Here is a 19367-nt window from a genome sequence, read left to right as displayed (position 1 = left end):
CATGTCAGATTTCAAAATTGAATATAAAAAAATCTGTGCTCTTTTGAGAAATGGATTTCAGTGCAGAATTCTGCTGGAGCAGCACTATTAACTGATTCATTTTGAAAAAAATGTTTTTTCCCATTACCGTATCCCTTTAAGTAGGAGAAATAGCAGCCTGACAGAAAGTAATTCCATCCTAAAGTGCAGGCACAAGTCACATGACTGGGGCAGATGGGAAACTGACAATGTCTAGCCCCGTGTCAATTTCAAAATGTAATATAAAAAAAATCTGTTTGCTCTTTTGAGAAATGGATTTCAGTGCAGAATTGGAACAGCACTATTAACATGTGTTTTGGAAAAAACATGTTTTTCTATGACAGTATCCCTTTACATGTTTATGAAAATGACCACTCAGTGGGTACAATTCTATATGCCAGCATCTTAATGTTGTTTACTTTACCAACTGATAAATCAACAGGAGGAGCCAGATGGGAAAAAAAAATAAAAGGAAGGAGAGAAGAGAAAGCGGTGATCCCAATTTGGATGTTGGGTTAGATTTAAAAATAAATTGCCCAACTTGTTCAAATCTCATTTCATTTACAGGAGGACTTGAGGTGGTGTTGGCTACTCATTTGTAAGCTTGCTGTAACAGTCTGGGTAGGTAATAGGGTGAGAGCTTTCTCAATCCAACTGTCCCAAATTAAATTTCTATTCCTGTGCTGCATCATGGTATCGTTGTATCTACATTTAGCAAGTGGGGGTTAAAACCTCCAACCATGGATTAGTTAACATGACCAAAACAGTGCTTGAGGCGGTTAGGTGCATATTTATTATTATTTACAGCTGGGGGTACTTTATTTATTATAATACACAAGTTTCAGTGAGTCATGTGACAGAAATGACATCAGAACTCACTGTTTATAACTGATGACATCAGAACTCACCGTTTATACGGATATAATTTACAGGATATTCATGGCTTTTGTGTATTATAAGGATATAATTTACAAGATATTCATGGCTCTTGTGTATTATAGACATATACAGTCATATAAAAAAGTTTGGAAACACCTCTCAGCCTGCATAATAATTTACTCCACTTGCCAATTGCAAGTTGTGCTTCTGTTTGACTCTCCTTGGAAGAGTGACAGAATGGGATCCTCAAAGGATCTGAAAACAAAGATTATTCATTATCATGGTTTAGGGAAAGGCTACAAATAGCTATCTCAGAGGTTTAAACTGTAATTTTCAACTGTAAGTTATGTAATCAGTAAATGGAAGGCCACAGGTGCAGTTGCTGTAAAACCCAGGTCTGGCAGGCCAAGAAATATACAGGAGTGGCATATTTGGAGGATTGTGAGAATGGTTACAGACAACCCAAAGATCACCTCCAAAGACCTGCAAGAACATCTTGCTGCAGATGGTGTATCTGTACATGGTTCTACAATTCAGCACAATTTGCACAAAGAACATCTGTATGGCAGGGTGATGAGAAAGAAGCCCTTTCTGCACTCACGCCACAAACAGAATCGCTTGTTTTATGCAAAAGCTCATTTAGACATTTTGGAACAAAGTGCTTTGGGCTGATGAGACAAAAATTTAGTTAAAATGGTCATAACAAAAAGGGCTTTGCATGGTGAAAGAAGAACACCACATTGTTAGAAAAACACCTGCTACCTACTGTCCAATTTGGTGGAGGTTCCATCATGCTGTGGGGCTGAGTGGCTAGTTCAGGGACTGGGGTCCTTGTTAAAGTCGAGGGTCGGATGAATTCAACCCAATATCAACAAATTCGTCAGGATAATGTTCAAGCATCAGTCACAAAGTTGAAGTTACGCAGGGGTTGGATATTCCAACAAGACAATGACCCTTAACACACTTTGAAATCTACAAAGGCATTTATGCAGAGGGAGAAGTACAATATTCTAGAATGGCTGTCACACACCCCTGACTTGAATATCATGGAAAATCTATGGGATGTTTTGAAGCAGGCTGTCCATGCTTGGCAGCCATCAAATTTAACTGAACTGGGGAGATTTTGTATGGACGAATGGTCAAAAACACCGCCATCCAGAATCCATCATCAAAGGCTATAGGAGGTGTCTAGAGACTGTTACATTTGCAAAAGGAGGCTCAACTAAGTATTGATGTAATATCTCTGTTGGGGTGGCCAAATTTATGCACCTGTCTAATTTTATGATTCATATTGCATATTTTCTGTTTCCATAAGGCACGTTATATATGTAAAGGAAGTTGCTACTTTGAAAGCTCAGCTAATGATAAACAAAACTCCAAAGAATTAAGAGGGGTTCCCAAACTTCATATGACTGTAATTACAATAAAGGCTATGTCATGCAAGTAAAGGGTAGTAGGTTAAAGGGTGACTCACCTTTATGTTGAATTTTAGTATGTTCTAGAATGTCTAATGCTAAGCAACCATTCAATTGGCCTTTATTTTTTTAATAGTTTTTGAATGAGTTGATGCCTTCTGACTTCAGCTTTCAAATGGCAATCACTGACCCTTTTTAAAAACAAATGCTCTGTAATACAAATGTATTGTTTTTGCTACTTTTTATTACTCATCTTTCTATTCAGGCCCTCTCCTATTCCAGTCTCTTATTTAAATCAGTGCATGGTTGCCAGGGTAACTTGGACCAAAGGAAACATGGAAAATCATCATTCCATAATATCATATCATAGGCCTTCTCAGCAAGGCATTGAGGCAAAGGACAAAACATTAGGTTGAACCAGTGAAATATCAAAGGGACAATACCACAAAAAATAAAATGACAGCATGATACAATGCAAATACATTGTCCTTGTCAAGGAATGTGGGCTGACGTTTTTGCCAAAATGTAATACTAACATCAGGCCTGGACTGGCAATCTGTGGGTTCTGGCAAATGAGGGGCTGCTGTAAGGTCCCATAGACAGTCAATATTTAATAGGCTGGTGGAGGACTCTTTGGGCCTCTCTGTATTTGGAATGCCCGGGCCTATTTTGACTCCCAGTCCTGACCTGACTAACACTTCATGTTTTGTAACATTTATATAAGTTTACAAAAGATTAAATTGTGCAGCTGTTTTTTTTCTATTTGTATACAAATAATGACTGTAAAGGTAGGTTAGAATTAGCACTGGTCAAATCAACAGCGGCACAGGTCTATAAAAGGAACCCAGAAGTCGGTGCAGGCTGGTGGAGGGAGGGCAGGGTCGGGTGCGGGTTTTACCTGACCCCCACATCACTACCTCACACACCCCCCCCCCAAACACAGGAAATATTTGAAAGGTTTAAAAAAAATGACACTACGGACTGTAACTGTAATTTAAGGACTCTTGCTTAGTGTAACAAGTTTATAGATATTTGATGGAATAAAAAAGACATCGAAGGCGCTAAACTTTCACAATGTATCTGGTGTGTGACTGCTGTGTATCTGTTATTATGCCTACATCTGACACACGCTCTGTCATGATTTTTATGATGTCGTTTTTATTTCTAAATTACACTGTTTACACTGCATATAATTCACTCTACAATATAACATTTAATTCCTGAACCAGCAAGTGTATTTTTTTTTAGTTGTAATATTGGTGTGTAGGCAGCCATCTCAGGTTATTTTGCCTGGTCATGTGCTTTTAGAAAGAGTCAACACTTTCGGGTGGAACTGCTTTGTGGCAGGCTGTTGTTTCTCCTACTCTATGTAACTGTGTCGCAGTGGGAACTGGATTCTACTATTGAGTGCTGTTCTTAGATCTACCAGGGAGCTGTTATCTTGTGTTAGGGGGCTGCTATCTGGTTACCTTGTTCTGCTGTTAAGCTGCTGGCGGAAAGGGAGGGGGGTGATATCACTCCAACTTGCAGTACAGCAGTAAAGAGTGACTGAAGCTTATCAGAGCACAAGTCACATGATTGGGGGCAGCTGGGAAACTGACAATATGTCTAGCTCCATGTAGGGTTGCCACCTTTTCTGGAAAAAAATACTGGCCTTCCTATATATATTTCTTTTTTCCCTATTAATAACATTGGGATCAACCATCATTTTTACCTGCCAGGCCAGTAAAATAACGGCCAGGTGGCAAAAACTTTTTATCCCATGATAGTATAGCATTAAAACTCGCACACAAATGATGGTGATTCCAGCAGCACGGAAGGGAAGGAGCCCTTACATTTAACAGGGTTTCAGCTCAACATTTATCCCCAGAGGTTTTAACTGCTCAAAGTGGCCTTTCCTAAGTGTACCCTGAAGGGTTAAGTTAGCATGTTAACCCTTCATACCCTTATCCGCTTTCTGATGGAGAACCTACTTGTGAAAGGTGACCTGGCTGTCCTTTTTGGAATTATTTTTGTGTTACAAGCTGCGCACGTGGTAGGCATTATGAGGGGTTTGTATGTACACCAATGGGACTGTATGTCAGCTGATTCTTCGTCCGTAACTAACATGGCTGCCGTAAGCTTCAATACGTCACGTGACTGTCCCCACAGCCAGCCCAGTGACATCAGCGCAAAGCGTAAGGGAGCCAGTGTAGTTAGCTGACAGACAGGAGAGGGTAGTTTAATGTTTAGCAGCAGCAGCAGCAGCAGAAATAACACAGTCAGCACTCTGCTTCGTTAGATAGCATGCCGCCAAGGGGACAGAATTAGGTCATCATACCTACACATCTATCCGCATTGGAGAGGCAAAGGTCTGTGTGTGAAAGGACTCGTCTGAGGTTGAAAGCGAGTCGCAAGCAGAAGCCGGCACATCCACTGTAAGTCATTCATTGCATTGGGATCCATTGCACACACAAAAGTGCTGCTAATGAGCGATTGTCTGGCAGGTGGTGGCGATATAACGCTGTCCCTATCGAATATTTCTAGTAGGAGCCCGTGATATGCTGTGCTAAACGCCTGCAGTACAGAGGATAAGCCGGGTTGTGTAAGTGCCCTGTGATATGTGGGATGAGGGGCTGATGCAATCTTAGTCTGTGTGATCATCATCATCATCACCTATCTCACTTCTTCCCCTATACTAACTAATGAGTGGACACTTACACTCACTGCTGCATTCTTCACTTTAATTACAATATTTGCACTCTTGGCAATGTTTGCTTTAATCAGGTTAGTGCTAGCACAGGCTCGTGTTTTATTTGGACTGGAAAACTTAGTAGGCATGCTGATCTACACCCTTTCATCACTTTTATGCAAAGCATACTGTATGCAAAAATATGTATGCGTGTCTTCAAACCATGTAAGCCTATACATTACAATGGACACTATACAAATCAGAACTTTTGTTTAAAATAAATTGTATTATAGTCCTCATGCAGGTTATAATCTGGGATCACACTTAGAACCAATAATAAGTAGCTGGCAAATAGAAGCCTGGAAATTTGTTAATTTTCTTTACTTAATTAGCAGATCCTTGTTCTTTCACATTGCTCAAAGGTCTTCATGTCCCTGCAGCAAAATTGATCAACTGAATATTTTAATGATTCAGCCAGTGTTTCATTTGGTTTTAAAGGGGCGGTTCTCCTTCAAGTTAAAGTTTTGTGTGTTATAAAATGGCTAATTCTAAGCAACATTTTAGTTGGCTTTCATTTTTTCTTTTTTATAGTTTTTGAATCATTTGCCTCACTTCTCAATCATTTCAGCTTTCAAATGGGGATCACTGTCCCTGTCTAAAACACAAATGCTCTGTAAGGCTACAAATGTATTGTTAGGGATACTTTTCATTCCTCATCTTTCAGGCTCTCTCCTATTTATTTTCCAGTTTCTTATTAAAAGAAATGCATGGTTGTTAGGGTGATATGGACCCTAGCAAACAGATTGCTGAAATTGCAAAATGGAGAGCCAAATAATAAAAATGAAAAGCAATTGCAAGTTGTCTCAAATTTCACTCTCTACATCATGAACAACCCTTTTTAAAGGTGCGGTATACACCTGTGTTCAACTTGAGTTCAATGAATTGTACTTGTGCTGAACATACTTGTTGCCTATTGTTTTAATTTAGAAAGATCTATGGTTTGTGTTATTTTTTGAGCTAAACGGGGAAAACGGGAACTAAAGCTACTTCATGTCTAGTCCCTGTGCTGTAAGGTAGATTCGATTATCAATATACAACCTTTTCACCCTTTGTTGTTACTGTTTACCTAGCAGAAGTTCATTATGCAAGGGGAATTATCTGTGTAGCTTTAAAGGACCAGTAACACTAAAAAATGTTGTATTAAAAAATCCATTCCCCCTCACAAATAATAGGTCTACCCTGCATAAAGTTTATTAAAATCAATACTTTATTTAAAAAATACTGTTTGAAAACACTACTTCCTGTGTACTGCAAAACGGCGATAAGGCGACTCACTCTGCAGCTCTGCATCTTCCCCCTAACCCGACTTCTGCCAAAACCAAAAGCTAAGCGCTACAACTGTGACAGCAGCCCATTCTATTACACAGCATACAATCCGGATTTTGTGGGAAGTGGCAGCAATCCCCTTTTTTCCCCCAGCTTACCTCGTAGTGCAGGACTGTGGAACACTGAGCGCTGCCCCAGTGCTCTCTCCCATGCTAGCAGGCAGCTGATGACAAGCCTGAGGAAAATAAGAAGTCGGCACCTCGGCCCCGCACCCAAGCCCAGAGTCCGCAGCAACTCCGACCCCAGCGCCGACAAGAGTCCTCAAAGCCCCCAGCGAACCTAAAGTCGTGGAGGAACAGAAGACCCGGGATTGCTGGCAACAATCAGCTGCTCTTTACAGTTGAGCCACAAAAATCAATTGTGAGGGCAAGAATTAAGCATATGTTGAAGGTGCAGCAATTTATTTTTGCTTTTCCAGTCTGGGTCAATACATATTACCCCTCCGTGCATGGGAGTTGCAGACAGCATTACTTGCTTACAAAACCCCAATTACAACAACCAATCATAGACACGGACACTTGCATGGTGGAGAATGGCCGCAGCTGTTGTTTATTAAATATCATATCAATCAGAACATTAATATTGCTAATGATACTAATACCTGTTCATACATATCTTCCCAGCCAGCCTCTGCATCAGATCTCTGCAGCGGACCGCCTTAAAGCTTGACCACAAATATCCTTAAGCCCCGCCAATTTTTTTACCTAGCCAGGAGCATACCTCCACATGAAACTTCACTATAAACAACAATTAACTGCTGCGACAATATTTTTTTTTTTTTTTTATTATATATGCATTCATATATTATATACCATAACAGGGTGGGTGGGTGGGATTTCCAAGACGATCCTCTCACGTCGGCTGCCGGCGAAGAATGAAGAGTGTTCGCCGGTTCTTCCTTTTATAGCCGGTCTTCGCGGCTTTTCCTGCGAAGCCACGCCCCTTTTTTGAATCGACAAATCAGAAGGCTTGGGATTGAAAATTGACCAATCGGAAGAGAGGTAAGTTTTTTCCACAGAACTACACGAGGTAAGTAAAAAATACATCAAACAGGGGGGGGAGCTGCCGCACTCCCATGTTAGGGGAGGTTAAGTCACTCCCCGTTCATTCTTTAAGGGAAAGTTAGAATTTCTCTTACCTGAAAGGCCAGTTCTACTTGTTCAGTCCAGCAGGCAGGGTTGTCTCTCAGTTACGGGTAGGGCAGAAAAAAGAAGAAAAGAATGTCCACTTGGTAACTAAGTGCTTTTTTTTTTTTTGTGGCATATAAAATAATATATATATATCTATATATATATATATATATATATATATATATATATATATATATATATATATATATATATATATATATATATACATACACACACATTAAAATATCAAACGGGGTAGCAGCCCAGTGCAGAGCAAACAGTATTCTCGTCACTATCGGCGCTGATCCAGGACACGGCACACAGACAACGGCATCAATGCAAAAAGGTTGGCTTTATTTGAACACACACATGCGGTTGTGGATTACAGCGGTGGATACACAAGGCTGTCTGACTTACGCGTTTCTTGCCGGATCACCCGGCACTTCCTCAGAGTGATAGCAGCCCAGTGCAGTCCATCATTGCAGGATCACAAGCAAAATGTGGTTCCACTTATTCACAACTTGCGTACCAAATACTGCAGTCGTAGAGATATAAATAACGGTACTCATAAATGTTTTTATGCATTCAAAGAATATGCCATATGTTAGTGGTCTTACCTGTCATATGATTTTTTTTCCCCACCAGAGGTTGGGGCTAATAGAGCTCATACTCTAGTTTGAAGAAACAATCGTTTTTTTGTTTGTTTTTTTTCCAAAAAATTGCGCCCACCAGCTCTATACTGCCCATGTTGAAACACCAACATGCGCATAATGTGCTGCGACTCGCTCATTATGTGCATGTCCGTGATGTCAACTTGTGAGGCACCGATGCCAGAAACATGCACGTAATGACCAAGCTTGGAGACTCTCATTATGAGCATGTGCTCTATACACTAGTGATGTGTGTGCCAACCCCAACCTGCCCGGGTTCCCTTCTGCTCTCCCTAATCGCGACCTCAAGCTGCCGGCTTCCCTGAATTCATAGATCCGTGCCTGCCCCACCACTTTTGTCACTTTGCAGCAATAAATAGAGCGGAACAGGCTAGGTTCGAGTCTGGAGGGGGCAGGTTCACGTCAGTGTGTGTCGAGGGAAACTCGACTCGTGCATGACCAGGACCACCATCAGAAATCGCAGGGCCCCATACGACAAAATTTCCTGGGCCCCCTGGGCTGCGCCCACCGCAAGCCCCACCTACAGGTCTGCCCCGTAAAAAAACAAAAAAATATTGGTGGCTAGGGTTCCCACATGTTAATAAAAAATAAAAAGATATTGGTGGTCAGGGCCCCCCATAAAAAAACATTTGTGGCCAGGGCCCCCCATTAAAAAATATTGGTGGCTAAGACCCCACATGAGAAAGGCCACACACATTATAAAAAAAATTGGTGGCCAGGGCCCCCCTTACCCTCGGGGCCCCCTACAACTCTCCCCCCTGTCCCCCCCTGCCCTACATGCATCACTACTATACACCATGGCAGTGGTGCAGGGGGCCTAGCTCTGATGGGGGCTATTTGTTTCCCCCAACCGGAGCGTGGGCTCTTTAAGCCTGCACCTCTGATGGGGTAAAAACATTCTGGGTGACAGTTGCTCTTTCAAATTCACATGGCTCATGTCTCTGATTTTTTATTATCCCTTTATCTGATTACTCTCAGCCTACAAAGGATCAACCAGAGGCATATATAGCTTCAACTGTATAACCATGATAGGGTAAAGGGAACTTTGCTAATAGTTTGCCATGTAACACATAGCTGTATTTTAGGGACTTTGTACTGCATGTATTTTATGTTTAATTGGGAATATCCTCCCAAATCCTGAGTACATTTACATACATTTATTGTATGGGTTTAGAACCTCTTTAAGAGCTGATGCAGCCTGACAGATTCAGGGAGTCACGAGTTTCACTTACTGCACTTGCGCCATCTCTTCCTCACTCTTTGCATAGCATTTATGATATTTGCTTGTAATAGGAGTAATACAAAATAAGTAAGCAGAGGGATGAGTCTCATGCAGCAGCTCTTGAAGCTTGCACTGGCTCGATTCTGCCTGACTGAATACTGAAGTACTCTGCATTGAGGTAGTGGAGTGGAGGTGGTAGTACTTAGAATTTAGAGATGTCCTGGTAAAGAACACCTTTACTTTGCAAAGCTATGTTAATCTGTTGTGGGTTTCCCTTACATTGACAAATATTTAATTACATAACTTATCGACTATTATTTCTGTGTATAATGCTTCATCTGAGACAAGTCTACAATTTGTAGAGGTATCAGCAGAACAGAAACATCTCTTTATCATCATTAGATGGTCATTTCCTTAAATATCAAGTGTTTTAAAGGTACAATCATCCCCCAAAATCCATTTTTGAAAAATATATATTTAATTCTATTTTTTTATTACTGTGTGTAAATTAGTACTAGGGCAGTTATTTGTGACTTAAGATGTCCAGTTTTCATGCATTCATTTGCAAGAGAAATGTATTATCTGGATTCAGACCCATATTCAGCTGCTATTCCTCAATCATATATATTTTCTCTTATTGTCTTATTCTGAAACCCCACTGTTTTATTTGTCTTTTTTAGACTTGATTCAACTACTAATCCATGTCAGCAAACTTCAGGTAAAAATAAATCAAAATTATGTGTTGCAATTGAATATTTAGTTGGAAAATGCTATTGTAAAAATTGTTCTCATTTTCTCATAGTAATATAAGATTCAATAAAGCGAATACTTTTTGTTCTTATTTACACCTAAAACCAAATGCAATATAAAGTGTTATAGTGTCGTTTGGGAAAAGTATGTTTTTGGTTCTTAAAAAGTTTTGTGCAGGATGCAGTAGTAGTGATTTATGTCATACGGATGTATAACCTTATTTGTAAATCATTGTTGTGGAGCCGCAGCGCTGTACAATGCATACAAATACAATATATAAAAGTACACTCAGGGAGGACTAGTCACACAATAGATACAATAAATATATACAGTACACAGAGTTTATATAAGGACACAGAGCTTAAGTGCTATGTGGTAAGTGACACCATAGGAGGAAGGTCCCTGTCCCGTAGAGCTTACAGTCTAAGTTGGTGGGTGGCTAACATACAGGCACAAATTGGAGGGGAAAACACATTAGTTAGGCTTTGGGGGAGATACATGGAGTTGTCTCCATTGGGGCAGAAAAGGGAGAGATTTTCATTGAGGAAATGAAGGGAAGTGATTGTATTGTGGGGGGAGAGGGCACATATTGATATATTAAGGGAAGGAGACATGGCAAAGCAGGAGTTATCTGAGAGGGCACAAAAGCTGTTGTTTTTTGGAATGAAGGGAATGTACAGGTAGAGGATTATGATATTAAGAATAAAGTACTGGCGTATAACTGTAATGGAGCCGGCTTTGTCATGGAGTCTAACTACAGAACCATGCTCTTCTTCTGAACTGAACTCACAACTACCATTTATCCCACAGTTTGTGCAAGAAAGTTCCACTCAGAATGGGCTCCCTCTCTGAGATGAAGGAAATATTCCGCAGCGCAGATGCAGTTTGCTTTGATGTGGATAGCACAGTGATAAAAGAGGAGGGCATCGACGAGCTAGCAAAGTTCTGCGGTGTTGGTGATGCCGTGGCAGAGATGTAAGTGACAACCTACATACGTTTGTAGATATCCTAAAAATAGATCTGGTGATATGGCTTCTTCTTAACTTATAGTTGGTTTTTTGGCATACTTCAGAGTTCATCTAGACAGACTCTTCCTGACCCCCAACATAGGAATGAGAGCCTTATCTGGAAAATGTACTATTCATTGCTTTAGGGTGGTGGCAGATGGGGAGATTAGTCTCCCAGCAGTGCCTTCCAGCCAGCAAGAATACAAATAGCCGGCGGGATCGCTTTGGATTTCCGAAGTTGCCTCAAAGTGATCCCGCCAGTGAAGGCAATGCAGGGATATTAGTCGCCCACAGTAGAGGAGATTTGTCACAGGGCGACTAATCTCCACGTCTGCCACCACCCTAACAACATTAATACACTGAATCCACAGGTTTAGGATGTGGCTGAATACTGAATTTACCACAGCTGAGTCTCAAACTGAATCTGAACCTTACATTTGTATGCAACTTGCAGCTAGTTAATTAGACACTAATATAGTTATTGATGCCATGCACCAGACATAATGCCATTCAAACACAAATGCAACCTGTGCACATTTAACCAAAGCGTTCACTAATTTGTGTTTGTAGTGGTGCAGTGCATGCAAGTTGTGGTAGATGCCACTATTAACTGGATTTCTGTGGGAAAATGTTACATTGTGGGTTAAAAGTTAGCCATTTGTATACAAAATTTGCACATTTTGCACTGTGATTTCAAATAAGTCATAAATTATGTTTTTAGAGCTACCCAATATTTTGGACTATTCTAATGAAGCCCTTACTACCACCACTCTGAGCAGAAAATTTTATAACTTTACTATCCATTGAGGAAAAAAAACTTCCTGGTGATGGTGACACTTACTAACCATGCATATTTGTATTCCCTGCACTGAGCTTTATCAAAGCTAAATTCATATTTAATTATCATTTCAAAGGTATTAGTTAAATGAGAGGGCATGGGATGCGCAAAAAGCGAGAATCGTATGCTACACCCACGTATTTATGAGAGGTACAGCCTGACACACTAAAAGCTTAGTAAACATGGGAAGTCATCCAGGTTTGATGATTTTATGCCACATAAACTGACAAGAGGAATCAATATTTTAGGCTTAGAATTTTTTACTGATTTATGCTATTCATTGACTAAATTCCTGGGGCTGTTTTCTCTGAGCGAATCTTTGTACAAAAGAATGAAAGTGGGCAGGCAGCTTGAGAAAACGCCAGCAACCTTTGTAGGTCATGTGAGAAATACTCTATGGGAACACTTTCTTTTTTTTCCCCAAGGACAAAGCAGCAGAGGGATGCTTCTGGATGGCTGCCATATTCAAAGTGCAACGGTTCAGTTATTAGCTGTGCTTTCATTATTTCAGAGGACACAACCCCTCGCTTTTTTTTTTTTTTTTTTTAAAGGATGCTTTGAGTTTTTTCATTAAAAAGCAAAAAAATAAAAAAAAAATAAAGCACTAAAATAAAATAGCTTACTAATTTCAATTGCTGCTGTTGCTATAAAACACAACCAATCTGCCATACAGAACAGCTACTGCTCATCGGCTCCATTGTGTCATAATTTCCGTGTTTAAAGGGTAGTTGGTTACAGGTAGAAGCAGGTTACTTTTTAAGTCTGGGTGTTAGTTGGGAAGTCTGATGAGTATAACCTACACAGGCTTTTTTCCTAGAAGCTTGGTAGTTTCTATCAATGTGATGGTCACATTTTTTTTTTAAACAGATTTTTATTGAATTTTTAATGTTTGTATAACAGCATTATTAGTTGTCATACTATAATGCACATAGTACAAGAAAGGAAGGAAAGTAGAAAAGAGAAGGAACAAAAAAGGGGGGGGGAGGGTACAAGGGAAAGAATAAAAAGGGGAGTTCAACAAGAACAACCAAATGACACAGGCATTTGAACTGAGAGTCAAATTTTCTGCTTCCAAAGTATCTGAGAAAAGGCGACTGGGATGTTTTGTTTACTTATTAATATAGGAGACCCGCTTGGGTTGATAATGATACTCTACATAGAGAATTTAAGAAGGGACGTGGATCACCTCTCTGCATAGGCTCGTTTCATGCATGTAATGCTAAAAAAAAGTTGGGGTCATTTTCAAGGGTCAGTCAAGGTAGCCAAATGTTGTCAAATTTTCCTTTTTAAGCAGCCCGGTAACTTATAATTATGTTCTGCTAATAAATATTTTTTGACTCCAGGGTACTTGAGAATTTCACTTTTATTGAGCAATTATTGCACCTTTTATCATCTGTTTTACTTGAGGCTTCTCTAGACCCAGTTACCTTATTTTAAACACCAGCATTGTAGCAAACATTCCCTAGTTAATTTATTGCTGCAGTTATTAAAGAGAGAATATATGAGGGAAGAGAGATAGTAGACAAAGAAAAACTCTATATTTTTACTATATACATGTGTGGCCTGGATATATCACAACTCGTCAGACGGTCATAGTTGCCTGGGTGCAATAAGCCCAAAAAATTAAGTAGAGTAATGAAGAAGCTCGCACTCACAGGACTTATCAAAATCAAAAAAAGTTTTTATTTGGATCAAAAAACAACTTGTTTGATCCAAATAAACACTTTTTTTGATTTAGATAAGTCCTGTGACTGCGAGCTTCTTCATTACTCACTCTCTCTCTCTCTCTCTCTCTCTCTCTCTCTCTCTCTATATTTAGTTGTGTTGTTTTTTTTTATTTTTAGGACACGAAGAGCGATGGGGGGATCTCTAACATTCAGGGCAGCTCTAACAGAGAGACTAGCATTAATCCGGCCTTCAAGAGAACAGGTGCAAGCCCTGATTACTGAACACCCCCCAAGGCTCACAGAGGGAATAAAGTGAGTGGCACTGCTGAGTAAGGTCAGTCTGAATACTCAGCAGAGAATCTTAGACTAGGATTGCTGAACAACTTCCCCAGCTAACCCTTGGGCTTGCCATTAAGGAAACATTAAAGCCTTTGAGGTTAATTAATGGGTATATGTCTGCTACAGGTACAACAATTTTCACATATAAAAATATAGGTAAAATGAACCACCTTTTTTGTTTTTTTTGCTCATTTTTTTATATTTCTGTATTAATCATTCATGCACTGATCTGTATCCCTGAAACATTTGCTGCATTTCTAATGCGCAATACACCTTTACAATTGCTTATGATTATTTGAAGAAAAAAAAACCCAGAAAGCTGTTTTGTTTTAATACAATATGAAGCATTAACAAATAGCAGTGAACACAATGTTATAATATGAAAGCTATTTTTTGTTAGACAAAAGCAGTTGGGCATCTGTCGCTGGCCTCCCATGTTATTTTAAAACACAGCTGGACATTATTATGAGAGAGAAAGAAAACAGCTTAAGAAGACTGTTCTGTACAACACCACAGATCTTCATGCATTTGAAGGACTAAACAGATTTACAACAAAAATTTACTAACCACACATATTTACAGCAGTAATAAAAATCACCCAATCAGCAATTATTTGACCTTCTTATGTTCCACATAATTTATCACTGTAGTTCTGTCGTTAAAACACAATCAGTGTTGTCCAAAGTGATTAAGTGCAAATAAAACTTTTTTTTTTGAGAGCATCCCTTTAATCCAAGGTTAATAGTTTAACCAACCTATAACGCCAAAAAGGGGTTTTTATGCTGAGGACCTAAAAGTTCTTTTCTCTAACCTATGTTACAAAATCCTCTTCTTCCTAAGGGAACTGGTCTGCAGGTTGCACCAAAGAAATGTCCAGGTCTTTCTCATATCTGGTGGATTTCAAAGCATTGTGGAGCATGTAGCATCTCAGCTTGACATCCCTCTGACAAATGTGTACGCCAACAGACTTAAATTCTATTTTAATGGTGAGTCAAGGGTTATGGCCCGGAGAGGACAAAAATAATACCAGTTGTCTTTTTATATTACCTTTGGTTTGCAGGTGGAATATTGTTTATATACAGTATACCATTCATGTGTATGTACACATATGAAGGGACATATATTCTCTGCATAATAAGCTGTGTCCACAAAATGGCTCTTGTCTGCTTGCTATAATTATTAATTTCCAGACGGAAGGAAACAAGAATCATATCATTTTTCTCGACTAACATGATCAAATAGGATTTGGAATTATTTTTTTTGGGGGAGGGGTTCCCTTTAAAGGGTCAGAGTATGATAAATCTCAAATATCGAATTTGAATTAAAATTCAAATTGAGTTTGGATAATTCACAATTCGAATTTGAGCGTTTTGAACATAAAAAAATTCTAAAGTTCGAATTTTCAATTCGACCCTTAATAAATCTGCCCCTTAATGTAATCAGCCCATTTAGACTGATGAGACCCTTTCTTTATTTCTATGCAAATGCATACATCTTAGGAAGAAAAGAAACCAAGTTTAGCTCTTACAATTTTCATGGAATACAGGCTGATTTGTGTCAGGATACATATTTAAGGATGAATCATTTTAACCAGTAACCATATTGGTTTTAAAGGGGAGTATGCTGGCTTTGATGAGACACAGCTAACAGCGGAGTCTGGTGGTAAAGGAAAAGTGATTGCCCAGCTGAAGGAGAAATATGGTTTCAGAAGAATAATAATGATTGGAGATGGTGCTACCGACATGGAAGCCTGCCCTCCTGCTGTAAGTAGCATCACATGTAAAGAAAAAGTATTTTAAAATATATACAATTGAATTATCTCAATGAGTCAATATTAGGAGAAAACAGTTAAACTCCATTGGTAGTGAAAAGGCTCATTCATTTTCAGTTCAAATAATCTTTCTGTAATTGATGCTTTGTCCAGTGCACCAAAAATATGGCAACCTGTTATTTTAAAAACATTTTTTTAAACTAAAGGGATTCTAATTTTATGGGTGATGTGTCATATGCACAATTAATTTATTTTCCTTTTGTGTGTTAGGATGGCTTCATTGGGTTTGGAGGCAACGTTACAAGGCAGCAAGTGAAGGAAAAGGCCAAGTGGTATATAGATGACTTTGAGGAGCTCCTGAGAGAATTGGACAACAACAGCATCAAAATGAATCACAATGATATCATTTACTAGTTTACATAGCAGCTAATATGTTGCGTTATTTAGGTTAAGACCATCAGTTTTGTTCCCGGTAGACCACTCCAATATAGGACTAGATTTTTATTATTTTGTAAAAAGGTTAGCCTTATTTAAAGTGATTTAGATGGAAATATGCACAAGTTTATGGGGCAGATTTATGAAAATGTGAGTTTATATCTTAATTAAAAATTCACCCACGTTCTTCTAATTCCTATGGGATTTTTAGAACCGATTTTATTTCAGCGAACTCACCGTTTTTTTTATCAAACGGTGAGTTCTAACTTTCACCCATTGATAAATACAATTTATCAAAGGAATAAATAGTGAGTTTTTATCTATTAAAATCTAAACTCACATTTTAATAAATCTGCCCCATTTTCTTAATGGCTAATACCTGCTACAATTGTAAACTAAATCACATCTCGCTGTTAACAAATTATAGCTACAAAGTCACCACTGGAAATGAAGTCCATAGAACTGAATGTGTGATCACCTTACAGGGTGCCTATATAAACTTTATAACATTTATAGCTTTGTTTTCCTAACTCATATCGACAGTGAATTATGTGCAGCATCAGTTAGGCCAGGGTAACAATTTGTTATTTTTTAGATTTGTATTTCATTTAAAAATTGGCAAACCTTGTTATAAGTTGTTACTGTGGTGTAGTAATGGGCGAATAAATTCGGCAGGCACGAATTTGTGGCGAATTTCGGCACACATCAGGACGCACATCAGAAAAGTCGCTCACGTCAGAACCATTGTGTGTCAACATTATTTGGACGACCATTGACTTTAATGCCGGCGTCAAAATTGACGCAAGCTTCATAATTGCAAAGTTTTCATTTCCCAAATTTTCGCCATTTCGTGGGAAATTCTGAATTTTTTCGACAAAGCGAAACGGGACAAATTCGCCCATCACTACTGAGCTGTTAACTGAGTGTTGCTGCCTACTCCATTTCCACACACATATATATAGAAAGAATTTTAATTCTGCATTTTAAAATGCAGACAATAGTGGATTTTGCAACTGTCTTCATGGCACTTCTTCCCACAGATTCCCATAAACAATCATAATCCCAGCCATACAAGGTGCAACACATGTTTCTCACACACATATTTTTTTTTAAACAAGTATAAACACTACCAGTCCTCCATCCCACATGCTTGTTTAGCTGTGACCCCTGACAATGGTGCCTTTCATCCCTAAGGTTTTCAGTTCATGTCATGTCACACTTTTTTTTAATTACAATCGTAAGTTCAAGAGAAGAACGTATTCTTTTGCAATGTTTACTTTTTATTAGTAAGGTTTCCTTTCAAAGATCTTTCTAAAAAGGATCTATTAAGTTTACTTGTGTTTTGATGTAAGAGGTGAGTACCGTGCTGTATCTCCTTTTAAAAACTGTTTAACAGTAAAGCACCTTTTTCCTGCATGTTAGCAGGGAGCACTTCCAGAAAGTGTTACAGTATTGTTTGACTGAAAACACTCTTTTAGACAAAGACTCTTAGATGACAACTATTAGCAAATGTATAACTGCCTGACTAAGCATTTTGAAATTTTCTTTTGAATAAGACAACATAATAGTGACCTTTGATACTGCTGAATGACCACCTCAGCATTCACAGAGCTGAATATGCTAGGTATGTACATGACTGATATTCTTTAAACCTCATAGTAATTGGCTGCTGTAAAGGAAGTGTTTATTGGACATATCAGTAACCCACAAGGATGATCAGAGTCAGTTCCTCTCTTGTCAATATTTTACACCATATCTTAACAAATTATACTATACTATACTATACTATATAGTTGTGTAGTAGAAAAAGGGCAAACTTATCTCTGCTCTGAAGAGGTTTAAATGTACCAAGTATAGCATTTAAAATATTATTATGGGATAACTCCTTTCAGTAGGAATCAGATTGCTGCTGACAGCACTTCAAACCGATATCCTTATATGGATCAAAAGACAGGATTGTTGGAACTGCCTCTTAACTTTCTCTTGGTTAATTATCAGCATTTTGAGTGAAATGATCTTCTCTTTATTCAGCATGCCTGTCTGGTCTTAACTCTTTGCTGCAGCCAATTTCTATGTAAGATTAAATGACCCCTGTTCCACTATAGCATAGGCTGATTAGTATAACTATGCAAATGCAGAATTCAAGCAAGTGATTTGACTATTTTTTTATGACAATCCATTTATATTTGCCTCACAGAGGCAGCCCCCTAGGTGCATTTTTGAGCAAGGAGGGTATTTGCTATGGCCCCCATTCCTTGGCGGAGCATACACTGGCAGAACTTGCCCTTGGTAAAGGTAAAAATAATAATAATTGAATTATTCTGTACTGTATATTATAACTATTTTGTTTAAGTAACATATAGTTGTGAAAAGAAAATTTACTCACCTGAATTAATGGCCTTTATGCATTAATTTAACCTAAACTGTGATCTGATAAGACAGAAAGCGTTCCATCTTCTATTGAACATGCTGATCCAACAGTCATAAATGTTTGTTTGACGTAGATGTTTAATAAATCTTATTTCCAAATAAAGACTTTGATATCAATGACTGGGAAATGGTTCAAATAAGGGTTCAAATATTCTTTCCCATGCTGGATTGAAAAGAAATGATTAAATCTGAAACATCTAGTATGTTTTTCACTGAGCTATCATTTGTAAATCAACCCCATAAAGTTAAAAGATTTTTATTTCATCCATCAATGCAATGCTTATTAACTTGGACTATCCGTTCCGCCTTTTCACTGTAGCGTAAAAAATGCTGTATATGTCATTGGCCTAAACAATGAGGTATGTTTTAAAGGAGAACTACACCCTAAAAATGAATATGGCTAAAAATGCCATATGTCACATAATGAACTTATTGCACCAGCCTAAAGTTTCAGCTTCTCAATAGCAGCAATGATCTAGGTAGGACTTCAAACTTGTCACAGGGGTCACCAACTTGGAAAGTGTCTACAACACTGGGCTCTGAGCAGCTGTTGAGAAGCTAAGTTTAGGGGTCGTCGCAAATTATCAAGCAGAAAATGAGGTAGGTCTGTCATATAAGCTGATGCTACAGGGCTGATAATTAAATTCTGATGCTAGTCACACTGGTTTCTGTGCTGCCATGTAGTAATTATCTGTATTAATTACTAATCAACCTTATATTGTGACATTTATATTCTAT

General features: G+C 38.6%; 1 protein-coding gene across 2 annotated transcripts; it reads left to right on the top strand.

Moving 5' to 3' along the window:
• Window positions 1-4602: 4602 nt before the first annotated feature.
• On the top strand, window positions 4603-18746 carry psph.L (phosphoserine phosphatase L homeolog). Of its 2 annotated transcripts, none has more exon segments than NM_001093025.1 (7): window positions 4603-4729; window positions 10073-10110; window positions 10953-11117; window positions 13832-13966; window positions 14834-14979; window positions 15608-15756; window positions 16035-16981. In NM_001093025.1, coding segments are annotated over 5 exon segments (714 nt in total). In that variant the 5' UTR covers window positions 4603-4729; window positions 10073-10110; window positions 10953-10977; the 3' UTR covers window positions 16179-16981.
• Window positions 18747-19367: the final 621 nt, after the last annotated feature.

This window comes from Xenopus laevis, chromosome 2L, assembly GCF_017654675.1.
Source record: "Xenopus laevis strain J_2021 chromosome 2L, Xenopus_laevis_v10.1, whole genome shotgun sequence".
Lineage (NCBI taxonomy): Eukaryota > Metazoa > Chordata > Amphibia > Anura > Pipidae > Xenopus > Xenopus laevis.
The sequence above is the reverse complement of the archived record's forward strand: the minus strand, read 5'-3'. Positions and strand labels throughout refer to the sequence as shown.

Coding starts and splice junctions, on each gene's coding strand:
- psph.L (XM_041581017.1), top strand. Junction 14,980..15,607: donor ACTTAAATTCTATTTTAATG/GTGAGTCAAGGG, acceptor TTGGTTTTAAAG/GGGAGTATGCTGGCTTTGAT. Junction 15,757..16,034: donor TGGAAGCCTGCCCTCCTGCT/GTAAGTAGCATC, acceptor TTTGTGTGTTAG/GATGGCTTCATTGGGTTTGG.